The sequence below is a fragment of the Lagenorhynchus albirostris genome, chromosome 9 (genome assembly GCF_949774975.1).
Source record: "Lagenorhynchus albirostris chromosome 9, mLagAlb1.1, whole genome shotgun sequence".
Taxonomy (NCBI): Eukaryota; Metazoa; Chordata; class Mammalia; order Artiodactyla; family Delphinidae; genus Lagenorhynchus; species Lagenorhynchus albirostris.
Window position 1 is genome coordinate 76,076,291 of NC_083103.1, and position 18,740 is coordinate 76,095,030.

Here is an 18,740-nt window from a genome sequence, read left to right on the forward strand (position 1 = left end):
AAGAGCTGTGCACCATGCTGGTGCGGGTACCAAAGCTCCTTCCCCACTCCCAGGTCTTCCTGTCTTCCTCCTTCATGAGGATGGGAGTCCACTGGAGTAAGTTTGTAGACAAGGAGGAGAAATGGCTTGTGAGGAGAGAAGAGTGCTGGTGGAAATAAGAGCGGGAGAGAAAAAAATGGAGATGGATATGGAAAAGGGTGAGATTAGAAGCTTCTTGGGGAGTTGTTAGCTTTTGAGAGGAAGAGGGCCCCTCCTCTGAGACAGGCAAGTTGAAAAGAATGGAGACCATGTTGATCAGAAAAGCAGAAGGCCAGGCCATCTGGTGTGAGTGAGGGAAGTTTGGGGCTGGGTTCTTGAGAAAGGAGAAAATTCTTTTTAGATGGCCACTGTGGGAAATAAGATTAGGAGTAAACTAGAGTTGAATAAAAGCATTGCCAAGAAGCAGAAGCAGAGGGGTTAGATCGCTTGAACTCTTCGTGTCCTTGTGGGTGTGTAAATTACAGAAGAGGGAAGGTCATTAGAGGTTAAGAGGTTGTGGAAGAGAGAGGCTGCATATTGGACAAGGAAGCGGATGTTGAAGCTTCAGCAGGGTGGTGGCAGGAGCATTGGGTGCAGAGGAGGAGTATGAATGGGGTGCTTCAGCCTTTGTGGAATGTGAAGAAGTGTTGGGAGGTCAGTTCCTAATGGCAGTAAGGATGGGGGTGGGGGTGTACTTGGTGTAAATGCTTGTTTGTTAGCAGCAAATTACTGATTGTTCCCTTTAAAGCAGGATACTTGGCGCCTGATTATCCTCTGAGCACAGATAGTTCTGGCTCTGTTTGCCTTTAAAGATGATAAGCCTCTTCTTTTCTGTAATGGAGCTGGGTAGTAGGCTGGCACTACCTTTTATCCACCCCACTCCTTTCGCAATAATGGTTTGCTGGGAGAGAATAGACTTTGGAATCAAACATTCAAAACTGAATACCTGCTTCTCCACTTACTAGCTGTGAGATCATGGGGCAAGCTACCCCAGCTGATTGACCTTTTTCTCATCTGCAGAATGAAGGTAACACTTACTTCAGTACCTCATATCATTGGGTGGGCATTAAATGAAACAGTTTATGTAACATCTCTACCTCTTGGCAGAGGTGCTCTGAAGTGAGAGTGGTTTACATCTTGGGAAAATGTTTTCTGAATTGGGAGTTGTTTTGGCTTTGGGAAACAGGTCAAACACCACAAAACAAAACAAAAACTAAAAACAGGCAACATCAGAAAAGCACAGTTCTTCATTTTCTAATTAATATGTGTGCTTGGAAAAAAAATAAATATATGTGGCTTGTAGACGATGTCATGCACAACAGTACTTATTGCATCAACATAAAATTTCATAGTAAAAAACAAAAAGAATTTAACTAGAATTCAGATGAAATTCATTTGAAGTAATGAGTAGTGGGATGAAGTCTTGGGAGAAACCAGCTGGAATCAAATTTTGGACTTGTGTAAAATTGAACGTCCACCTTTCTGTATTTGCATGTATTCATTTGTCAAAACTTGGCCTTATGTGAATTGTTATATACTTTATATCTATATCTATATAAAATAACAAGCCCAGTGTATACATCTATATCTATATCTACCTATCTGTCTATATGTAGAGATAATACTAGAAATCTCAGACTACCTGGTAGTTTGGCAGTTTCAAAGCAGATATTACTGAAAGGTCCTATCCCTGTTCAGAGAGAGTATATGAAGGAAAATCATTAGACATATAGTCTAGAATTATTTCTGTGCATCCACTGTGACTTTTGTCTTGGAATCATAATTCTCCTCACTTTTAGTAGTTATCAATCTGTAACAGTAGTAAGGAGACATATTACTGGTTAGAACCCCTGCAAAGAATCTGGCTAATATGGTTAGAGGATGAACAGGAACAAGAGAAAGCAGAAAGAGATCACTTGATATTAAGCCAGTGGATTCCAAAGTGAGGATTCTGTTCCTGTGTCCTGTTCAGAGTCTACACTGGCATCCAAGTACTGGACAGACAGATTATAGCATAGCTGATGGCAGTATGGAACAAGTGATGAAGCAGAAACAAGGTAGTTCCTAAGTCTGCAGAGTACCTGGTCAACTGGATAAAAGTTTAATTTTACGACTGTTTTCATTTGCAGGTTGTGCATTTCTTATTGTTCTTTAATGCTTAATTAGAAAACTGTGCTATAATATTAACCTTTTATTACCAAAATAATATCTAATATGCTCTTCCAACTTGATACATCTCATATTTACTGAAACCCAATTCACCTGAATACAATGCTACACAATGATGCATTGGTAGGATATAAAAAAATGTAAATGCCAGTTTTCAGGGGCTTGTTTTCAAGATTAATCTTGCTTTTTGAGTTGTTTGGCAATGAAAAAAAAAAAAAAAAGACTGACCACCTGGAGGACATTGTGGAGAACCCAGTTTAGTTACCTCAAAGAGAACTAAATTTGCCTGTGTTTTCGTGAGACCTTGGATTCCACCAGGCTGGGCTGTGAAGCTCTAGAAGAAAGATCAGTTCCTCTGAGTACCAGGGTGTATTGCAGTGACCTGTCGGCATTCCACAGTGGGCCTGTGACTTTTTTTTTTTTTTCTGTTGGTTTAGGAAGCAATTTATTGGCTTTGCAACTAGGCATCCATGGAGCTTGAAGCCACAAATAGAGTGGAAAAATCTTATCTGATGTTGTGGCTTTTGGAAACTAATAACTAGAGTTTGTGGTTGCAAATAATGCCAATACTGCAGACAGAGTGGACAGCCCGTCAGCAGGGATATTAATTGTTACCAAAGACTTGCAATATCTGGTGGGAGAGTTGGTGTCAATTTTTATATCACTCTGTTTTGTAGACACAGTATTTATTATTCAGGCATGCCACAAGCTGACCTTGCTGCCTGCTCTGTTTATGGGTTAAATTGTTCCTGAACCAAAACTTTCCACTGGATACTTCAGCCAGTATGCTACCTTTGATCTTTTTAGTGTTCAGAGAATTAAAACTCCCTCAGTGGAAGTTCCAGGCCTGAACTGCTGATGTGATACCCTGTTAGGTCACTGCATGCTTTTGTAGTGTAATGCTGGGTGTCCCTTGGCTATGTAGGTTGATTCTATTCTAATAATTCTCCATGTGGCCTAGAAGGATATGATGGATTCACCTGCTCTGGCTCAGATCCTCAGTTCAGTACTGATGTTTTATAGCCTTGCTCCTGTTCTTCATGAAAAGTCAGTGCCAGAGAAAAAGCTTGACAGAGCCTACTCACACCCAAATAGAAAAGTCAAGCGACTGTTGGGGCATCATCTGGACTTATAAAATATGATTGCATTGGTGCAATCTGGCTTTTATAGACTTTTACAGCTTTTCATGTTTTCCTTGAGATTTAATCAAGTCTAAATCCTACTGCTAACCCAGTTCCCCTCTATTCATCAGCATTATCTGAACTTTGTAAGTGATTTGCTCACTCTAATAAAGTGAAAAAAATGTGTTGTGGACATAATTGTATATGTGACTGATTTGTGATCTGTACTTTTTTGTTTTTTCTGAGTATGTGTTTATGCTGTTTAGGTTTGAGGAAAGACTCCTAGGAGAAATATGTAGCACATCATTGTCTGACTATGATATAAATGTTACTTAGATGAGAGAGAGACATGCTTTTTCAGTTCTTATAGTTGTGAAATCTGTAAACCCAAACTGTTCAATTGCTGAAACATTTAATAGTATATAATGCTTAGTACTTAAGGTTGTGGAATTACATCAACAATGAACAGGGAATAATTTTCTCTATTCTCGCTCATTCTTACTTCCAGACACTAAACAGATTTTCCACAGTTAGAAATAGTAGGATGAATTTAAGCCTGCTGAAAAAATTTGTTAGGAAATAGATATTTTATACAGTTCAGGAATGTTTCAGAATTTACGATATTGGTAAATACAGAAGCCATTATCATACTTCTTCACCATCTAGGTATAATTCAACTGTTGTCTTTGTGAATGTTTATGCTCTTGGGACTCGTCATAAATGCATCTGAATAATAGATTTCTTTTGTTCCAAAAGTATTTTTCCAATATCACATTGTGGAGGTAAAAAGGAAACCTATAGCAGTGTTCTTGACCTCAATAATTTTTTTGGAAAGTTAAAATTTATATATAAAGCTACATTTTGATTGCTCTCCAGTAATCTCATGGTCCAGATGGTCAGGAAGGGGAAAGATTATTACTGGCAAATACAGCCAGGAAAGTTTCATGCAGGTGGCAAGAATGTGGATAGCTAACATAATTTTCCAAAGTATCTGGCCTATCCTTTTCATAATATTTTATGAAGTCTAGAATAAGAGTTGGTATGTTTCTCCTTATAGAGCAAATAGATGGTGGGAATGTATTGTTAAATTCATCTACTGAAAGCCCACTGTGTATTAAGTATTGTTTTTGGAATATTACTCTCACTAAATCAAACTCCTTTCATACCACCTAGGTATCATCAAGATCTATCATTGCAGGACCAGCTGTTATATTCAGTGTTAGTCTGGACCCCCCAAATCAGATAATGCAGTGGTTTTTATTTATGTGAATATTAATAAATAAAATATGGAGCATCACAAATAATTGATTATAAGAGAAAATATTCGGGTATCAGAAATTTGCATGTAATAAAAAATGTTTTCAGATTTTGCTTAAGCAAAGTCTTAGAAAAAGTGGCTCAAGCAGTCACAAAGTCCATAGCCATTTTGTATAAGGCCCTGTGATGAGTGCCGAGAGAGTCATTTTATATATGTTTTGTGCCCAAGGTCTGGTGGAGAATAGACTCCCTCTAGTTTTCATGGCCTCTTAAGGCATTTGTGGGTCTCATGCACCAGAGATTCTAATACTGGCTTCTAATCTCTAGAGTACTGCTGAGGAACACTAACTAGGCAGCTTGGATCTGCCTGATTTGTGTCGGAGGTACCTGTTAGACTTTGAGGGTGGGGCAGGCAGGGAAGTGACTGGCTATCCATCTGCCCTTTCTCTTAAAACCCAATTTATGTGATAATACCTTGAATTATTTTATACTTGCGTTATAGGATTGTTAATTTCTGTTTTCTTTCCTTGTTATGTTGTGCTTAGTAAACTATTAATGTGATACTTTGACATCGTTATAAAGAAAAATATTTAGGGAAAAACATTAGATCTGGGTTTAAAAAGTTAGTAGGCCACTGTCCCTAATTCATGAAATAAATTATTTAGTGTTCCTGACTGTTTCTTATAGAACAAATGATGAATCTGAAAGCTTCATTTGGACCAAGAAACATAGTATGCTTTTATAGAACTAGGACTATAATATTTAGAGAGAACAGTCTTAGTTTTTTTAAAGTCATTTCCCTGAAAAATGAACCAAAGAAAAAGAGGGAACAAAAGCTACTGTCAAATTGGGGCAGACCCAGAAAACTGCTGGAAGGAGAGTCGTTTTCGTTGTGAGGAACCAGACAAGCAGTTGCTTTTGCAAATGTTAAAATTTCTCCCCAGACTTCCTCATTATAATCTACTATTGTCATACTGAGTCTATAAATAGTATTTATAAGGGAAACAGACCAGAAAACCATTCAAGTAAAGCAGAAAATGGCCATTAAGTTTTGGACAAAGAGGTACAGCAGCAAAATGAGAACTTTGAGTTTCCTTCCTTGTAACCAAAATCTGATTTAAGGCAACACCACAATTTTGGAGTAGCAGTTACCTTGGGGAAATCTTTGGATTTCTGAAGTCATCATCATAAAATACTCCCTGGGACCACTAGGGTGCTGCTACGTAGGCCAGTGAACATTTTCTGGGTTGATCAACTGGAAGGTTCTAGTGTACCCATGTCAGTCTAAAATCAAGTTATAATCTCATTTATTTCAAAAAATACCTGCTGACAGGCTTCTCTGTGCTAGATATTTATTTACCCTTTGAGAAAATTAATAATATGTGGTCTGTGCCCTCCTAGGGTGTAGGCTAATAGGAAAATAAAGTGTTTTTCATTATTTGTTTAAAAAGTTATAGATTATTTTTTAGGGTTTACAAAAACTAGCAATCTCCTTTTCTACCAGTCCCTGCCACTTAATTCCTCAGAAAGACTGTTACAGGAGAATGGGGTATCAGAGGGTGGTCATGTCCCAGGTCTTGGGCGAGTCCCTGGGATGCACCGCCAAGTGAGGGTCCTTGGCTTTGCGCAGGAAAGCATTCAAGAGTGAGCCATAGTAAAGTGAAAGCAAGTTTATTTAGAGAGATAGACATTCCATAGGCAGAATGTGGTCTGTCTAAGAAAGCAGAGCAGCCCCGAAATACGGGGTGGCTAGTTTTTATGGGCTGGGTAATTTCATAGGCTAAGGAGGGGGAGGATTATTCTAACTACTTTGGGGAGGGGGCGGAGATTTCCAGGAATTGTGCCACCGCCCATTTTTTGGTCTTTTATGGTTACGGCACCTGTGGGTGTGTCATTTAGCATATGCTAAGTATTACAGTGAGTGTATAATGAGGCTCAAGGTCTACTGGAAGTCCAGTCTTCTGCCATCTTGGGCCTAATGGGTTCTAACCAGTTTTTGTCCTATCCTGTTCTTCCTAATGGCTGTGTCATCCTTTTAAAGGTGGTGCCCTGCTCCCTTCTTTCCTGTCTCAAGACCACTTTGAACTTTTAGCCATTCCTCAGTTTCTTTCAACACCATGATTACCTTGCTACTTCTTGAGTTTTTCTTGTTGTTTCGTTTTTTGGTTTTTTAGTTTTATGTACCATCCTTTCACTTCATAGTGTTGTCAAACTATGTCTTGAGTTCATACTATCTAACATGCTCCTTTCCCTTTCTCTCAATAGAGTTAAAACTTCATTTTGGCAAAATGAATTTAATTTTTAATGTTTATATCAGTGATTTTGTACATATTACTCACAACTCAGTTATTTCAATTATTTTGATTGTCTTATTTGTATAACTTTGTTTTCCCAGGAGTTAATTCACTTGTCCCTTGGTATTTGCAGCTTTCAGAATCCACAAATGCTCAAGTCCTTAATATAAAATCCTGTAGTATTTGCATATAACCTATATAACTTATGCATATCCTCCCGTATTACTTTCAGTCATCTCTAGATTACTTACAATACCTAATACAATATAAATACCATGTAAATATTTGTGGCACGCAGCAAATTCAAGTTTTGCTTTTTGGAACTTCTGGAATTTTTTTTTCTCCCTGAATATTTTTGCTCACTGGCTATAATTGCCTTTGAGTTTTCTTTAAAAAAAAAAAAAAGGAGTGTAAATTTCCTCTCATTACATTTAGACACATCAGGATATTGATCAGTTCTATTTTTCTTTCTCTGTAGACATTTCCTGGAGCTTCTAACCTATTGCTCCAGTGTAGACAAGAGCCTCTCTGGACCTTTGGCAAAACTGTTGTCCTAGAATAGCTCTGTGTTGTCCTGAGAATTCCATTTCCTTCTTTGCTTTGCTAGAATTCATGTTTTCTTTTCATGTTTTGTTCCCAAGTTTTGTGAGAGTGTGTTAACCAATAGCTTCTGATAAAAGGAAGCATATGAGAGTAAGGTTTTTTGTTTTTGTTTTGATATTTATTAAAAAGGTTAGGCGGTGTGAAGTTAAAAATCTGGGGTTAAAGTGCTTCTTATACAGACTTTCAACTAGTGTACTCTTTCTATTTACATCTCCTCTTATTTTCTCACCTCAGGAGTACCTGTTGCCTCTCCTTCTGTAGCCCAGAATGACGTACTTTTTGTCTTCTTTCTCTGCAGGCATGTTAACATTACCTTCCATCATTCAAAGTTTTGTTGACTTTTTCCAGTCTCAACAACAGATCTTCAATGGCAGTAGATAGCTGCCAGAATGATGACTGGATATTTCTTTACCGAAAGTACAAACATATAATATGCTATTGCACACTCCAGTTAAAATCTTCTATCTATTTGTAAAATGCTTTTCTCTTCAACTTATTGTTGTCAAAACTGGGTTGTAATGTAGCAATGATAGTTATTTCTGCAGAAATTAAAATCACATTTTAAACACTTTAGAAAAGTTCCACTTACTTTAAGGCCATTACTGTGTTTATGAGATTAATGTGAGTCTCCCAGGTAATCCTTTGATTTCTGTTTTGGTAACTGAATAAAATACAGTGTGGAGTAATCATAGGAATAGAATTTCAAACCAGCTTAGTTAGTGTAAGCCTAGTGGTTTTGAAAAGAGAGAAGAAAAATCCAAGATTGTAATTTTAAATTCTTAAATGGAAAATATTCTTTCTCTTTCTTAATGAGTTTTGTTGGTAAGACTCTTGATGTGTTGTTCTCACTCACCTCCCTTTACTGTAGACTTTATGCCAGACTTACTAGACTTCTGGTCTCACAGGATGTTTTCAATATTAGTATGGATGAAGGAAGAGGTGGGAGCCTAAAGAATAAGGACATAGAAGGGAAGGTTCAAGGCTAAAATCAAAATAAAATTTGCATTTACCTTATTTCTTTTGTTAGTTTTGTAATCTAAACATTCCAACTTTAGTTAATAATTCGCATTAAGTATAAGTTACAGAAATTGATGTCGACGAATTAATCTTTCACAGTTTACTGTGTGGCACTGTGCATTTTTGAAGCATATGCTATTGTAACTCCCTGTTTACTTATTTTTTTCGTTTGTCCTCCCAAAGTTCCTGAACACTTCCCAAGCCTCAACAATATAGCTTCAGATAGTTTTCTAAGGCAGTGCTTCTCAACTTTAATGTGCAAAGGGATCAACTGGGGATCCTGTTAAAATGCAGATTCTGGGCCGGGGCCTGAGCATCTGAGCAAGCTCCCAAAATCCTGATGCTGGTGGTCCTCTGACCATTCTGACTAGCAAAGGTCTAAAGTACCTTGGATATGAGAGTGACACAGTAATACAGAATACAGAATCTGTTTTTAAGTGTATATGTGTTGAGCTTCAAGAAAGAAGTCAGTGGGAGACTTTGCATTACTGGCTGCTACTGAGTACGTCTTAGTACTGGATTTATTGCTCCTTATAGATTTAATGAATTTATTATTTGTAGGATTCTGTTTAGAAGTGATTCCAGTACTATACTTTTGTTTATTACTGTGTAAATTTTATTTATTAAATATATAAACTATATTCCCTTAGTGCCTTTGAAGAAAAAATATTATACTTGATATGTGCTAAACTTCAATTTGTAGCACACAAACATCTCTTATATATAACTGTTAGTCATTGAAATCCTATTGTATATACTGTTTCCTGCTTATAAAAACATAACACCACAGAATATATACAAATTCATAAGTATCTTTATTGTAATGTTTATTCTTGTGCAATTGGATATCAGCAATGTAAAGAGGTTAATGCTTTTTTTTTTTTAAACTTATCTTCTAAATAGCTCAGTCACTAAAAGAATTTGCAAGACTACTCATCGCAGTAGAAGAAGAAAGGAGAAGACTGGTAAGTCTCTTCTCCATTTCTTAAGAATAATGCTTTGTTTGGACATGTTAAAAGAAAAAATAGACCTTCTGAATTAGATTTAGTCATACCAGATTTTATAACTTGACACATGTACTGAATGTTACAGAAAAGATTTGTGAGTATGATGATCAAATATTGCTAATAAGATATGCCATTTCTTTTTGTTTCATTTGGTCAGCAGATATAAATTACATTCATTTTACTTTCCATTTAGTTGTTCTGAGCATTAAAATTATTGAACAAACTGCCATGAAGAAACCCATTCTAACTGAGCAGTCTTATAAATAACCTTAGTGTTATAATGAAGACACATTACAAGTATTAAAGACAGTTTTTGGAAGGAGCAACTAACTTTGCCAGGGTATTAGCAGGGGACTTTCTTGAAAAGGTGACATTTGAATTGGGTCTTGAAGGCTCGGAGGATTTTGCTGGGCTGGGAAGAATGGGAAAGCATTCTACGTTGACACATTAACTTATGTGGCAGTATCAGAGCATGGTTATTAGTAATACATTTATCCACTCACAGATATAATTTTGTACCCATTGTGTTCAAAGTTCTGTGTAGGCCCCTGTCTGTGACCCAGGCTGCCCATTCGCATATGGAAAAAATAGTAGTATATATCCCACAAGATCGTTGTAAAGCATTTGTAGCAGCACCTGGCACATTATAATAAATGCTGATGGTGGTAAATATGTTGGTTGTCAGTTACAGTGAGGGTTACAGACATTTAAAACGTCATCTTTGATATCACTGGCTTCACCATCCTGTTGGGGAGTTATATATACACATAAATAAAGTGCTCGGCTTGTGGACTGAATGGGCTAGGAACTCAGCAGTTTGGTGTCATTTTGCTCAATAGGTGAGGAAGAGGAATTTGAGGAGGGTGCCCTTAAGGAGGCCCTGACTCCTGGGGAACATTGCCTGAGCTGAGGGAGAATCACACAACTAGGACATGGCAGTTATATAAGTGAGCTTGAGCGGAGGCCACAGGTGGGAGAAAGTACTGTGTATATTTGTAGAATAAGGTAGAGGGTTCTTAGAAGTTATCAGTAGAAGATTGGTTGGTAGTTTTGGGCGTATGTGGCGTTTAAGAGCCAGGCTAAGAAGTTTTGGTCTTTGTTATAAGCTGTGGGAAAATTGCTAGAAGTTTTTGATAGAAGAATGAGAGGATCAATATGGGATTTAGGAGAGATTAATTTGGTGGCCATGTGGGAGACATATTAGGTAAGGAAGAAATGTTGTGGAGAGGGGTGACCATGTTTTCTTAGGAAACATCAGCCTACCATAGGTCTGGTCCCAGTATCAGAGAGATAGCCATGCAATGTGATCTGTTCTAGTTAGAGATGAACCACTGTGGGAGACTGACCCTCTCTGGGGTGGTCAGAAAAAGCTTTTCTGTGGGGGTGACTTGACACTTTTAAGTGCTTTATACCTAAGCCTTCATAAACTTCTATACAATAGAAGTTCAGGTTCCATGGGGAGATGTGGGTGGTATGTGCACTTATGGCCCAGAAGACGAGCTGATGATGGAAGTGGGAAAGAGTGGTTAGAGAGAAGTGAAAATAAAGAGTTAGAAATGGCATGGGAACCAGGAGAATACAGTTGACCCTTGGACAACATGGGATGGAGCTGCATGGGTCTAGGTATACGCAGATTTTTTTCGGTAGTAAATACTACAGTGTTACACAATTTACTGTTGGCTGAATCCGTGGATATGGAGGGCTGACTATCAGTTACATGTGGATTTTCCACTGTGCCCCTAACTCCCGTGTTAGTTAGGGTTCTGGGTTGAGTGATTCAAGTCCTATGCAAATAGTCCAGGAGAGCAATGAGTCAACTAGCATGGGCTATAATTATAGAAAATGTATAAGAGTATGGGAAAGTGTGTTGTAGCTTGCAGGAGGAAAAGAGCCAAGAGAATGTTCTTCTAGCACTGAGGAGAGGCCTGGAGGCACCAAGGGAAAAGCTCTTCTTCTGTGCTGGGACAAAAGAGAGGATTGGTTAAAACATAGAGCTTTGGACAGTAAATTGGTTGGTTGGACAGATGGACAACAGTGTTAGGAAGGAGTGGTCATCTGCTGTGAGAGGAGATTGTAGAAACAGTTTAGAACAGCCAGGAGCAGGTTCTACAAGAGAAAAGGGACTCCTGGTCAGGGATAAAGAGCCATTGAAGTTAAACATCATGAATATGTCCAGGAAAGATTGATAACCATGTTTTCATGGATTTTTCTAACAATACCCAGAGCCCTGGATTGTGAGTGGTAAGAACAGTTGGGAGGTCAGATTCAGGTAGGTGGTTGGCACAGAAGACGTGGTGTTGGATTACAGGGGCATGGATTTGTATGATATGAATGAAAATGGGTCCTGATTGAGTACAGTGATGACTGAGGCAGGAGGATACTGATAGCCTTAGGAAGCAGAGAGGGCAAGCATGACTGCTTACCTATAATGAAGGTTAACTAGGAACACAGAAGATTCTAAGAGAGGACAAGGACATTGTGATCAGGAGTGGCAGTTGAAACATAGTGAACTTGACAATGGAGCTCGTTTAGATAGTGATAAAGTTAAGGTGTGGCTGAGCAGGGAGAAAGACCCTAGAAATTGGGAAAGCTGAGCTCTGAAGTTTGGATGTTTTATGAGCAGGATGTTGAGATCATCCAATATGGTAACAGGATAAAGCCCCCAAACCAAGAAGTGGCTGAGGAATGTGGTAGAGTGTTTCATAAGCAATGGAAATGGAGATTGGCCCACCAGCTCGTAGTGTCTCAAGGATCTTCATTTCTGCCCTTAGCCATATTTCTCGTGTTGGAGCAGGGAGGGAATTCTACATTCATGAGTGAAGTCATACTGTGGGTTTTGATTGCCTTACATGTTGTTTCAGAGAAGGTCTGAGATTAAAAAATGCAAAATAATGAAGAAAAATCTCTATAGATGAAAGACTAATGGATTGCATTTCCACAAAGATTATATAAAAGTAATCATTTAAACACACAAATCTAAATATTGGAGTGTTTAATCAACACTTCCAGTCATTTGGTGTTACTATAACTGAAGGTACAGCTGGTAATGGATTTTGTGCAAAGAATTTGTATTTTAAAAAGTAGTGCTTCATTTAGGAAGTAGAATATTTTAAGTGTACTAGGAAAGTGTAAAAGAGTTCTATAACTGATTATAAAGTCAATTAATCATGCTGTTTTTAGCGATAAATCATGACATTGTATATTAATTGAATTTAACCAAAACCTAAGCATGTCAGAACAGTGACTAAACAAAAATAAAATCTCAGGAAGATGAAAAAGGGCACAACGGTTTAAACAAATTCTCTTGCTTCCAATGATTTACCGTACTGAGTACATCATCTGGGTAACCTAAAGTCTATTTGCAGAGAAAGAGCCTAAAGAAACATTGATTTTCAGAAATGGAACTTCCTCTTTACTAACTTTAAGTATTGAGTTTTTGAAAACAAACTCTGCTAAAGCCAACTGAAAATGCATAGTTTTAATGCAACAAAAAAGTGACCCAGAGTAAGTTTGAAAATATCTATTTCAGACACTTATGAGGGTATAGTTTATCCTGTCATACTTCTCACTCAAAAACCCATCTTCCATGATTTGACATTTTCCAAGATGTCAATTGACACTTGCCATCAAGGGGCTAATAGAGAACAGCCTTTTAACAAGACAAATAGAAGAAATAATTTAATAGCCCTTTGTAATGGCCTTAGTAAAATGCTTATTACTTGCAGTCGGGATATGGTATTGATTAGTGATAGAGGCCTTTTTAAAAAAGTGCATCTTTATTGGAAATGTAAGGGTTTTCCCCATGGAATGCAGCATGTCCATGCTTTTGATTAGAAATGTCATAAATTGGGTGTCTAGGTGGAAAGGTTCTGAGACGGTGCCCAATGTAGACAGGGGCTTCTAAGCCATGTAAACTTGGTGGTAAGGTCTCTTCAGTTTCCGTTTCTCCACAGGAACTGCTCTATTTTACTTCAGATCATAGCTGACTGGGCTGTGCAAATGCTACCATTTAGCCCATGCTGTTCAAAATTAATTTGAACAAATATTAACATATCAAGAGAACCCTCTGGAGAAGCATGAAATGGTCAGTTGAGGCCTTCTGGAAGAGATCTTGGTAGCTTCTCCTTTGTTATTTCTATTGAAATACTGAATTTGCCTCCCTTTTGCCTCCAGGCCTTTGGACCTGACATCCCCCTCTCCCTGAAGCCCTGGAACTGTACTTCACCCCTCATTCCTCCCTTCTCATTATTCTGCCTCTAGTTCCCTATTCTCCATCTCCCTGGGCTTTCTTTCTCTCAGTGTGTCTCTACAAGCTTCTTTTGGATTTAGACCTTTGCATTTGTCATTTCTTCTGCCTTGAACATCCTGATCTATATCCTCTCATGATTGGTTCCGTTTTGTCCTTCAGACTTCTCCTTCTATATCTCCTGGGGGCTTGCACTTTCCATACAGTTTAAATGAGTCCCCTTTGGTATTTCTTTGACAGAAATACCTGCTTTCATGCAGCTTGCATTCTACTGGGGAGAAACAGACATTTAAACAAATTATGTCTGAGGGAGGTAAGTGCTAAAAAGAAAAATAATGTACCTGGTAGAATATGTTGCCCTTTATTGGGATGAAGAAGGAGATGAAGGAGAAATAGTTAAAATTTGAATCTATTTAGGTGTTTACTGGATATCCGAGGAGCCTTGTTGAGGGAGCATCTGGGTATATGTATGAGTCTGGAGTTCAGGGGAGCAGATGGAACTAGAGATATAAATTTAGACATTGTCAACATGTTGAGAGTATTTAAAGCTGTGGGAATGTATGAGATCACCCACCCAGTCTGTGAGTGTGCAGACAGAAAAGGTGGGAGGGTCAAGCCCTGAGGTGCGGAGTCCAGAGTTTGGTCAGATGAGGTAGAATCAACAAAGGAGATTTGGATCAGTAAGAGAACCAGGGAAGAACTGTTTGGACAGCTTGCTGGAAGTCCCATTTATTCACTTGGCTATCGCAGAGATGTAGGGCAATAATAAATAGAAACTTACAGGATGTGGACCAGAGGCTGTAGCCTTCTTCAGGATAGAGGCTCCAAATTATCTGTTTACCCTACGCTGCTCGTCCACCCCAGCCCCTGGGCCCTCACTTTCTGGGTACTCAGAGTTCCTGACCTTGACAAAAAAAAGTTTTGGTGTGCATGTGTGTTGTTTGTTTTGGGTGTGGGTATGTGTGCGTAGAAATGTAGATTTTTAAAAATCTTTGTCTCTAATTAAGGAAGCCAGAACTTCAGAATATTTTAGCTTGTGTTTATCGTGAAGAATTTATGTAGATGAACTTGTTTCTTATAGTTTTCATTTTGATTAATACTAGAAACCTCTTATTTTTACTGTTATTACCCATAATATTTAACATTCACATTTGACCTGTGTAAAGTTACAAATTTCACTTCAGCTTTCCCAGGATTTATATTCTTTCTATTCAGTGCCCGTGTTTGTCTTTTTTATCCTTGGGCAACGAAAGTACTTTCCTGAAATACGCTAGGTGTCTGGGCATTACTTTGGAATAACAACAACAACAGAAAGATGAGGTACTAGGAGGCGAAATGTGTAACCTTAATAATTACTTCCTTTGTAAGAGTTTTGAAACCTTTGCTTTCCTTTGTTATACTTTTTTGTTGTTGTTATTATACTTTTTTAAAAGCATAATCAGTACTATATAAGGGTTAATGAGGGATAAAATCAAAATAGTTTTAGATCTGTATTAAAAAAATAAAAAATGTGTCAAACGTAAATTACTTGATTATTGATATAAGATTTCAGTCTCTTATGTGAGTCTTAAGAGATTTAAAAAACATATCTGTGATGTCTGTTACATTAGACACTAGTCATCTGTGGCTATTTAAGCACCTGAGATGTGTTAGTTATTATGTGGTTTGCATTATATTTCTATTGTGAAGCACTGCTATACAAAATAATAAGTGACCCTGAGCATTTTCAAGGTACCAGGCACTGCTACAATTGCTTATATTTTTACCTAATTTAATCTGCACAGCAACCCTAGGTGTATGCTATTAATAGATCCATTTTATTTTATTTTATTTTCTACTGCTTTACAATGGTGTGTTAGTTTCTGATTTATAACAAAGTGAATCAGTTATACTTATACATGTGTTCCCATATCTCTTCCCTCTTGCGTCTCCCTCCCTCCCACCCTCCCTATCCCACCCCTCCAGGAGGTCACAAAGCACCCAGCTGATCTCCCTGTGCTATGCGTCTGCTTCCCATTAGCTATCTACCTTACGTTTGGTAATGTATATATGTCCATGCCTCTCTCTCGCTTTGTCACAGCTCACCCTTCCCCCTCCCCATATCCTCAAGTCTGTTCTCCAGTAGGTCTGTGTCTTTATTCGTGTCTTACCCCTAGGTTCTTCATGACATTTTTTTTTCTTAAATTCCATATATATGTGTTAGCATATGGTATTTGTCTTTCTCTTTCTGACTTACTTCACTCTGTATGACAGACTCTAGGTCTATCCACCCCATTACAAATAGCTCAATTTCGTTTCTTTTTATGGCTGAGTAATATTCCATTGTATATATGTGCCACATCTTCTTTATCCATTCATCCAATGATGGACACTTAGGTTGTTTCCATCTCTGGGCTATTGTAAATAGAGCTGCAATGAACATTTTGGTACATGACTCTTTTTGAATTATGGTTTTCTCAGGGTGTATGCCCAGTAGTGGGATTGCTGGGTCATATGGTAGTTCTATTTGTAGTTTTTTAAAGAACCTCCATACTGTTCTCCACAGTGGCTGTAACAATTCACATTCCCACCAGCAGTGCAGGAGTGTTCCCTTTTCTCCACACCCTCTCCAGCATTTATTGTTTCTAGATTTTTTGATGATGGCCATTCTGGCTGGTGTGAGATGATATCTTATTGTAGTTTTGATTTGCATTTCTCTAATGATTAATGATGTTGAGCATTCTTTCATGTAGTTGTTGGCAGTCTGTATATCTTCTTTGGAGAAATGTCTATTTAGGTCTTCTGCCCATTTTTGGATTGGGTTATTTGTTTTTTTGTTATTGAGCTGCATGAGCTGCTTATAAATTTTGGAGATTAATCCTTTGTCAGTTGCTTCATTTGCAAATATTTTCTCCCATTCTGAGGGTTGTCTTTTGGTCTTGTTTATGGTTTCCTTTGCTGTGCAAAAGCTTTGAAGTTTCATTAGGTCCCATTTGTTTATTTTTGTTTTTATTTCCATTTCTCTAGGAGGTGGGTCAAAAAGGATCTTGCTGTGATTTATGTCATAGAGTGTTCTGCCTATGTTTTCCTCTAAGAGTTTTATAATTTCTGGCCTTACATTTAGGTCTTTAATCCATTTTGAGCTTATTTTTGTGTATGGTGTTAGGGAGTGATCTAATCTCATACTTTTACATGTACCTGTCCAGTTTTCCCAGCACCACTTATTGAAGAGGCTGTCCTTTCTCCACTGTACATTCCTGCCTCCTTTATCAAAGATAAGGTGACCATATGTGTGTGGGTTTATCCCTGGGCTTTCTAGAGGAGCAAACTCAAAGGCACATAGTAATAAGTGGTATCCGAGGGTTTAATCCCAGGCTGTTGGGCTCCAGAGCCTCCACATAATTCATACTGTTACAAACTAAGACTTTTAAAACAAAAAATTACATAACAATAGCAAACATATTATTAAAATAGTATGTGAAATGCTCTATGAAGTGCTGTAGGTGTATTATTTCAGTATCTTAGAAAAATTAGGGGAGATCACAGGCATTACAAGTTTTGAAATTAGATTTTAAAATTTCTTCATATTTAAACAGGCATACAGTTCAGCAAAAACTTAATTCATTAATCCATTGACAGTTCTCTCATCAAATTTTGGCATGTGAGAGCCTAAGGTCTCTCCCCACTCCTTTGAACCAAGAATTCATGAAATTGGAGAATATTTTAAATGTTGAGAAAATTACATGCCCTTATTTCTCTCAATGAAAGATTTTCCCTTTTTTAATGGAAAATTTGCCATAGATTTTTGCATTGCACATATGCTGTCAGATGATATTGATTAATCTCTGAGTTTCTGGCATTGATACTGTTATATGCTTAAGTCCAATTATCTGTGAAGTAATCCAGTTTCTTTTATTATCTCAGATAAATAATGCACAGTATGCCAACATTCCACATGTATGAGTATGGATTATGTTTCTGGTATGTCTTAGGTTAACATTTATTAGAAGCAAACTTTAGGTATGCTGGCCTACATACCAACATTTTTCTTTTTTTAATTAATTTTTTTTTTTTGGCCACGCTGTGCAGCATGTGGGATCTTAGTTCCCTGACCAGGGATCAAAGCCATGCCCCCTGCAGTGGTGGTGCGGGGGTCTTAACCACTGGACCACCAGGGAAGTCCCCATACCAACATTTTTATACAGTGATTTCACCTGAAATTTTAAAAAAACAAAAAAAATCTCAACTTTCTACATGTACAAAGTTCTGATTTTTCACATTTATTGAATTGCAGAGGCTTCCCATGATTTCCCTGATTTTCAGTTATTTGGTGAAATAAGAAAAGGTAGGATTCAGAGGTGGCAGGTTACACACGATTCATTATGACTGCAATGATAGTGTCTTTTTTTTTTTATTGGTAATAGTCCTAGTATTGATTTGTAGTTTTTAGAGTGTGCAAAGTGCTTTTAATATATATTTTTATTTTATCCTCCAACAATCTGAAACTGAGTTCAGAATCTAGATGAGTTACTCAAGGTGATACATAGCACTAAATGACAGAGTCAAATTGAGTAGGACTCAGTTTTAGGTCTTTGGACTTCAGTCCATTGTTCTGTTACATCCTGTGTCTTCTCTTTTTTTATTTAAATTTTAAACTCCTTGAGGACAGAGGCCTGATCTGTTTTGTATTTTTTTTTTCCCTTTTGTATATTACCTGTTCTGAAAACCATCTTGGTTGTCCAAAATTTAGAATAATGCATACTCCTTTACAGAAAAAGAAAAGGTGGTTTTGAAAGTTATCACAGCTTCCTATTTGCCATTTCTCGGATTGTTTACTTAATTCATTATGGTTAAGTCTAAAAGAGAAATAAACTTTCTTTGAGTAAAATTTGCTAATTTTGTGTGAAGACCTTTAATAGAGTAATTGCTAGGGTTTCAGAAAATACCTCAAAGTGTCCATATTTGTGAATTATGTCTTTTGATTCTATAACTGAAAAAGTCTTAGGACACAACGATGACTAGAAATGTC

At 37.5% G+C, this 18,740-nt stretch overlaps 1 protein-coding gene across 1 annotated transcript in view; it reads left to right on the plus strand.

The window, feature by feature from the left end:
• Positions 1-18,740, plus strand: part of ARHGAP42 (Rho GTPase activating protein 42) — a 293,648-nt gene that overhangs the window by 85,150 nt on the left and 189,758 nt on the right. The window contains exon 3 of the mRNA XM_060160265.1: positions 9,383-9,444. Within this exon, the coding sequence (XP_060016248.1) occupies positions 9,383-9,444 (62 nt within the window). The remainder of the gene's footprint in view (positions 1-9,382; positions 9,445-18,740) is intronic.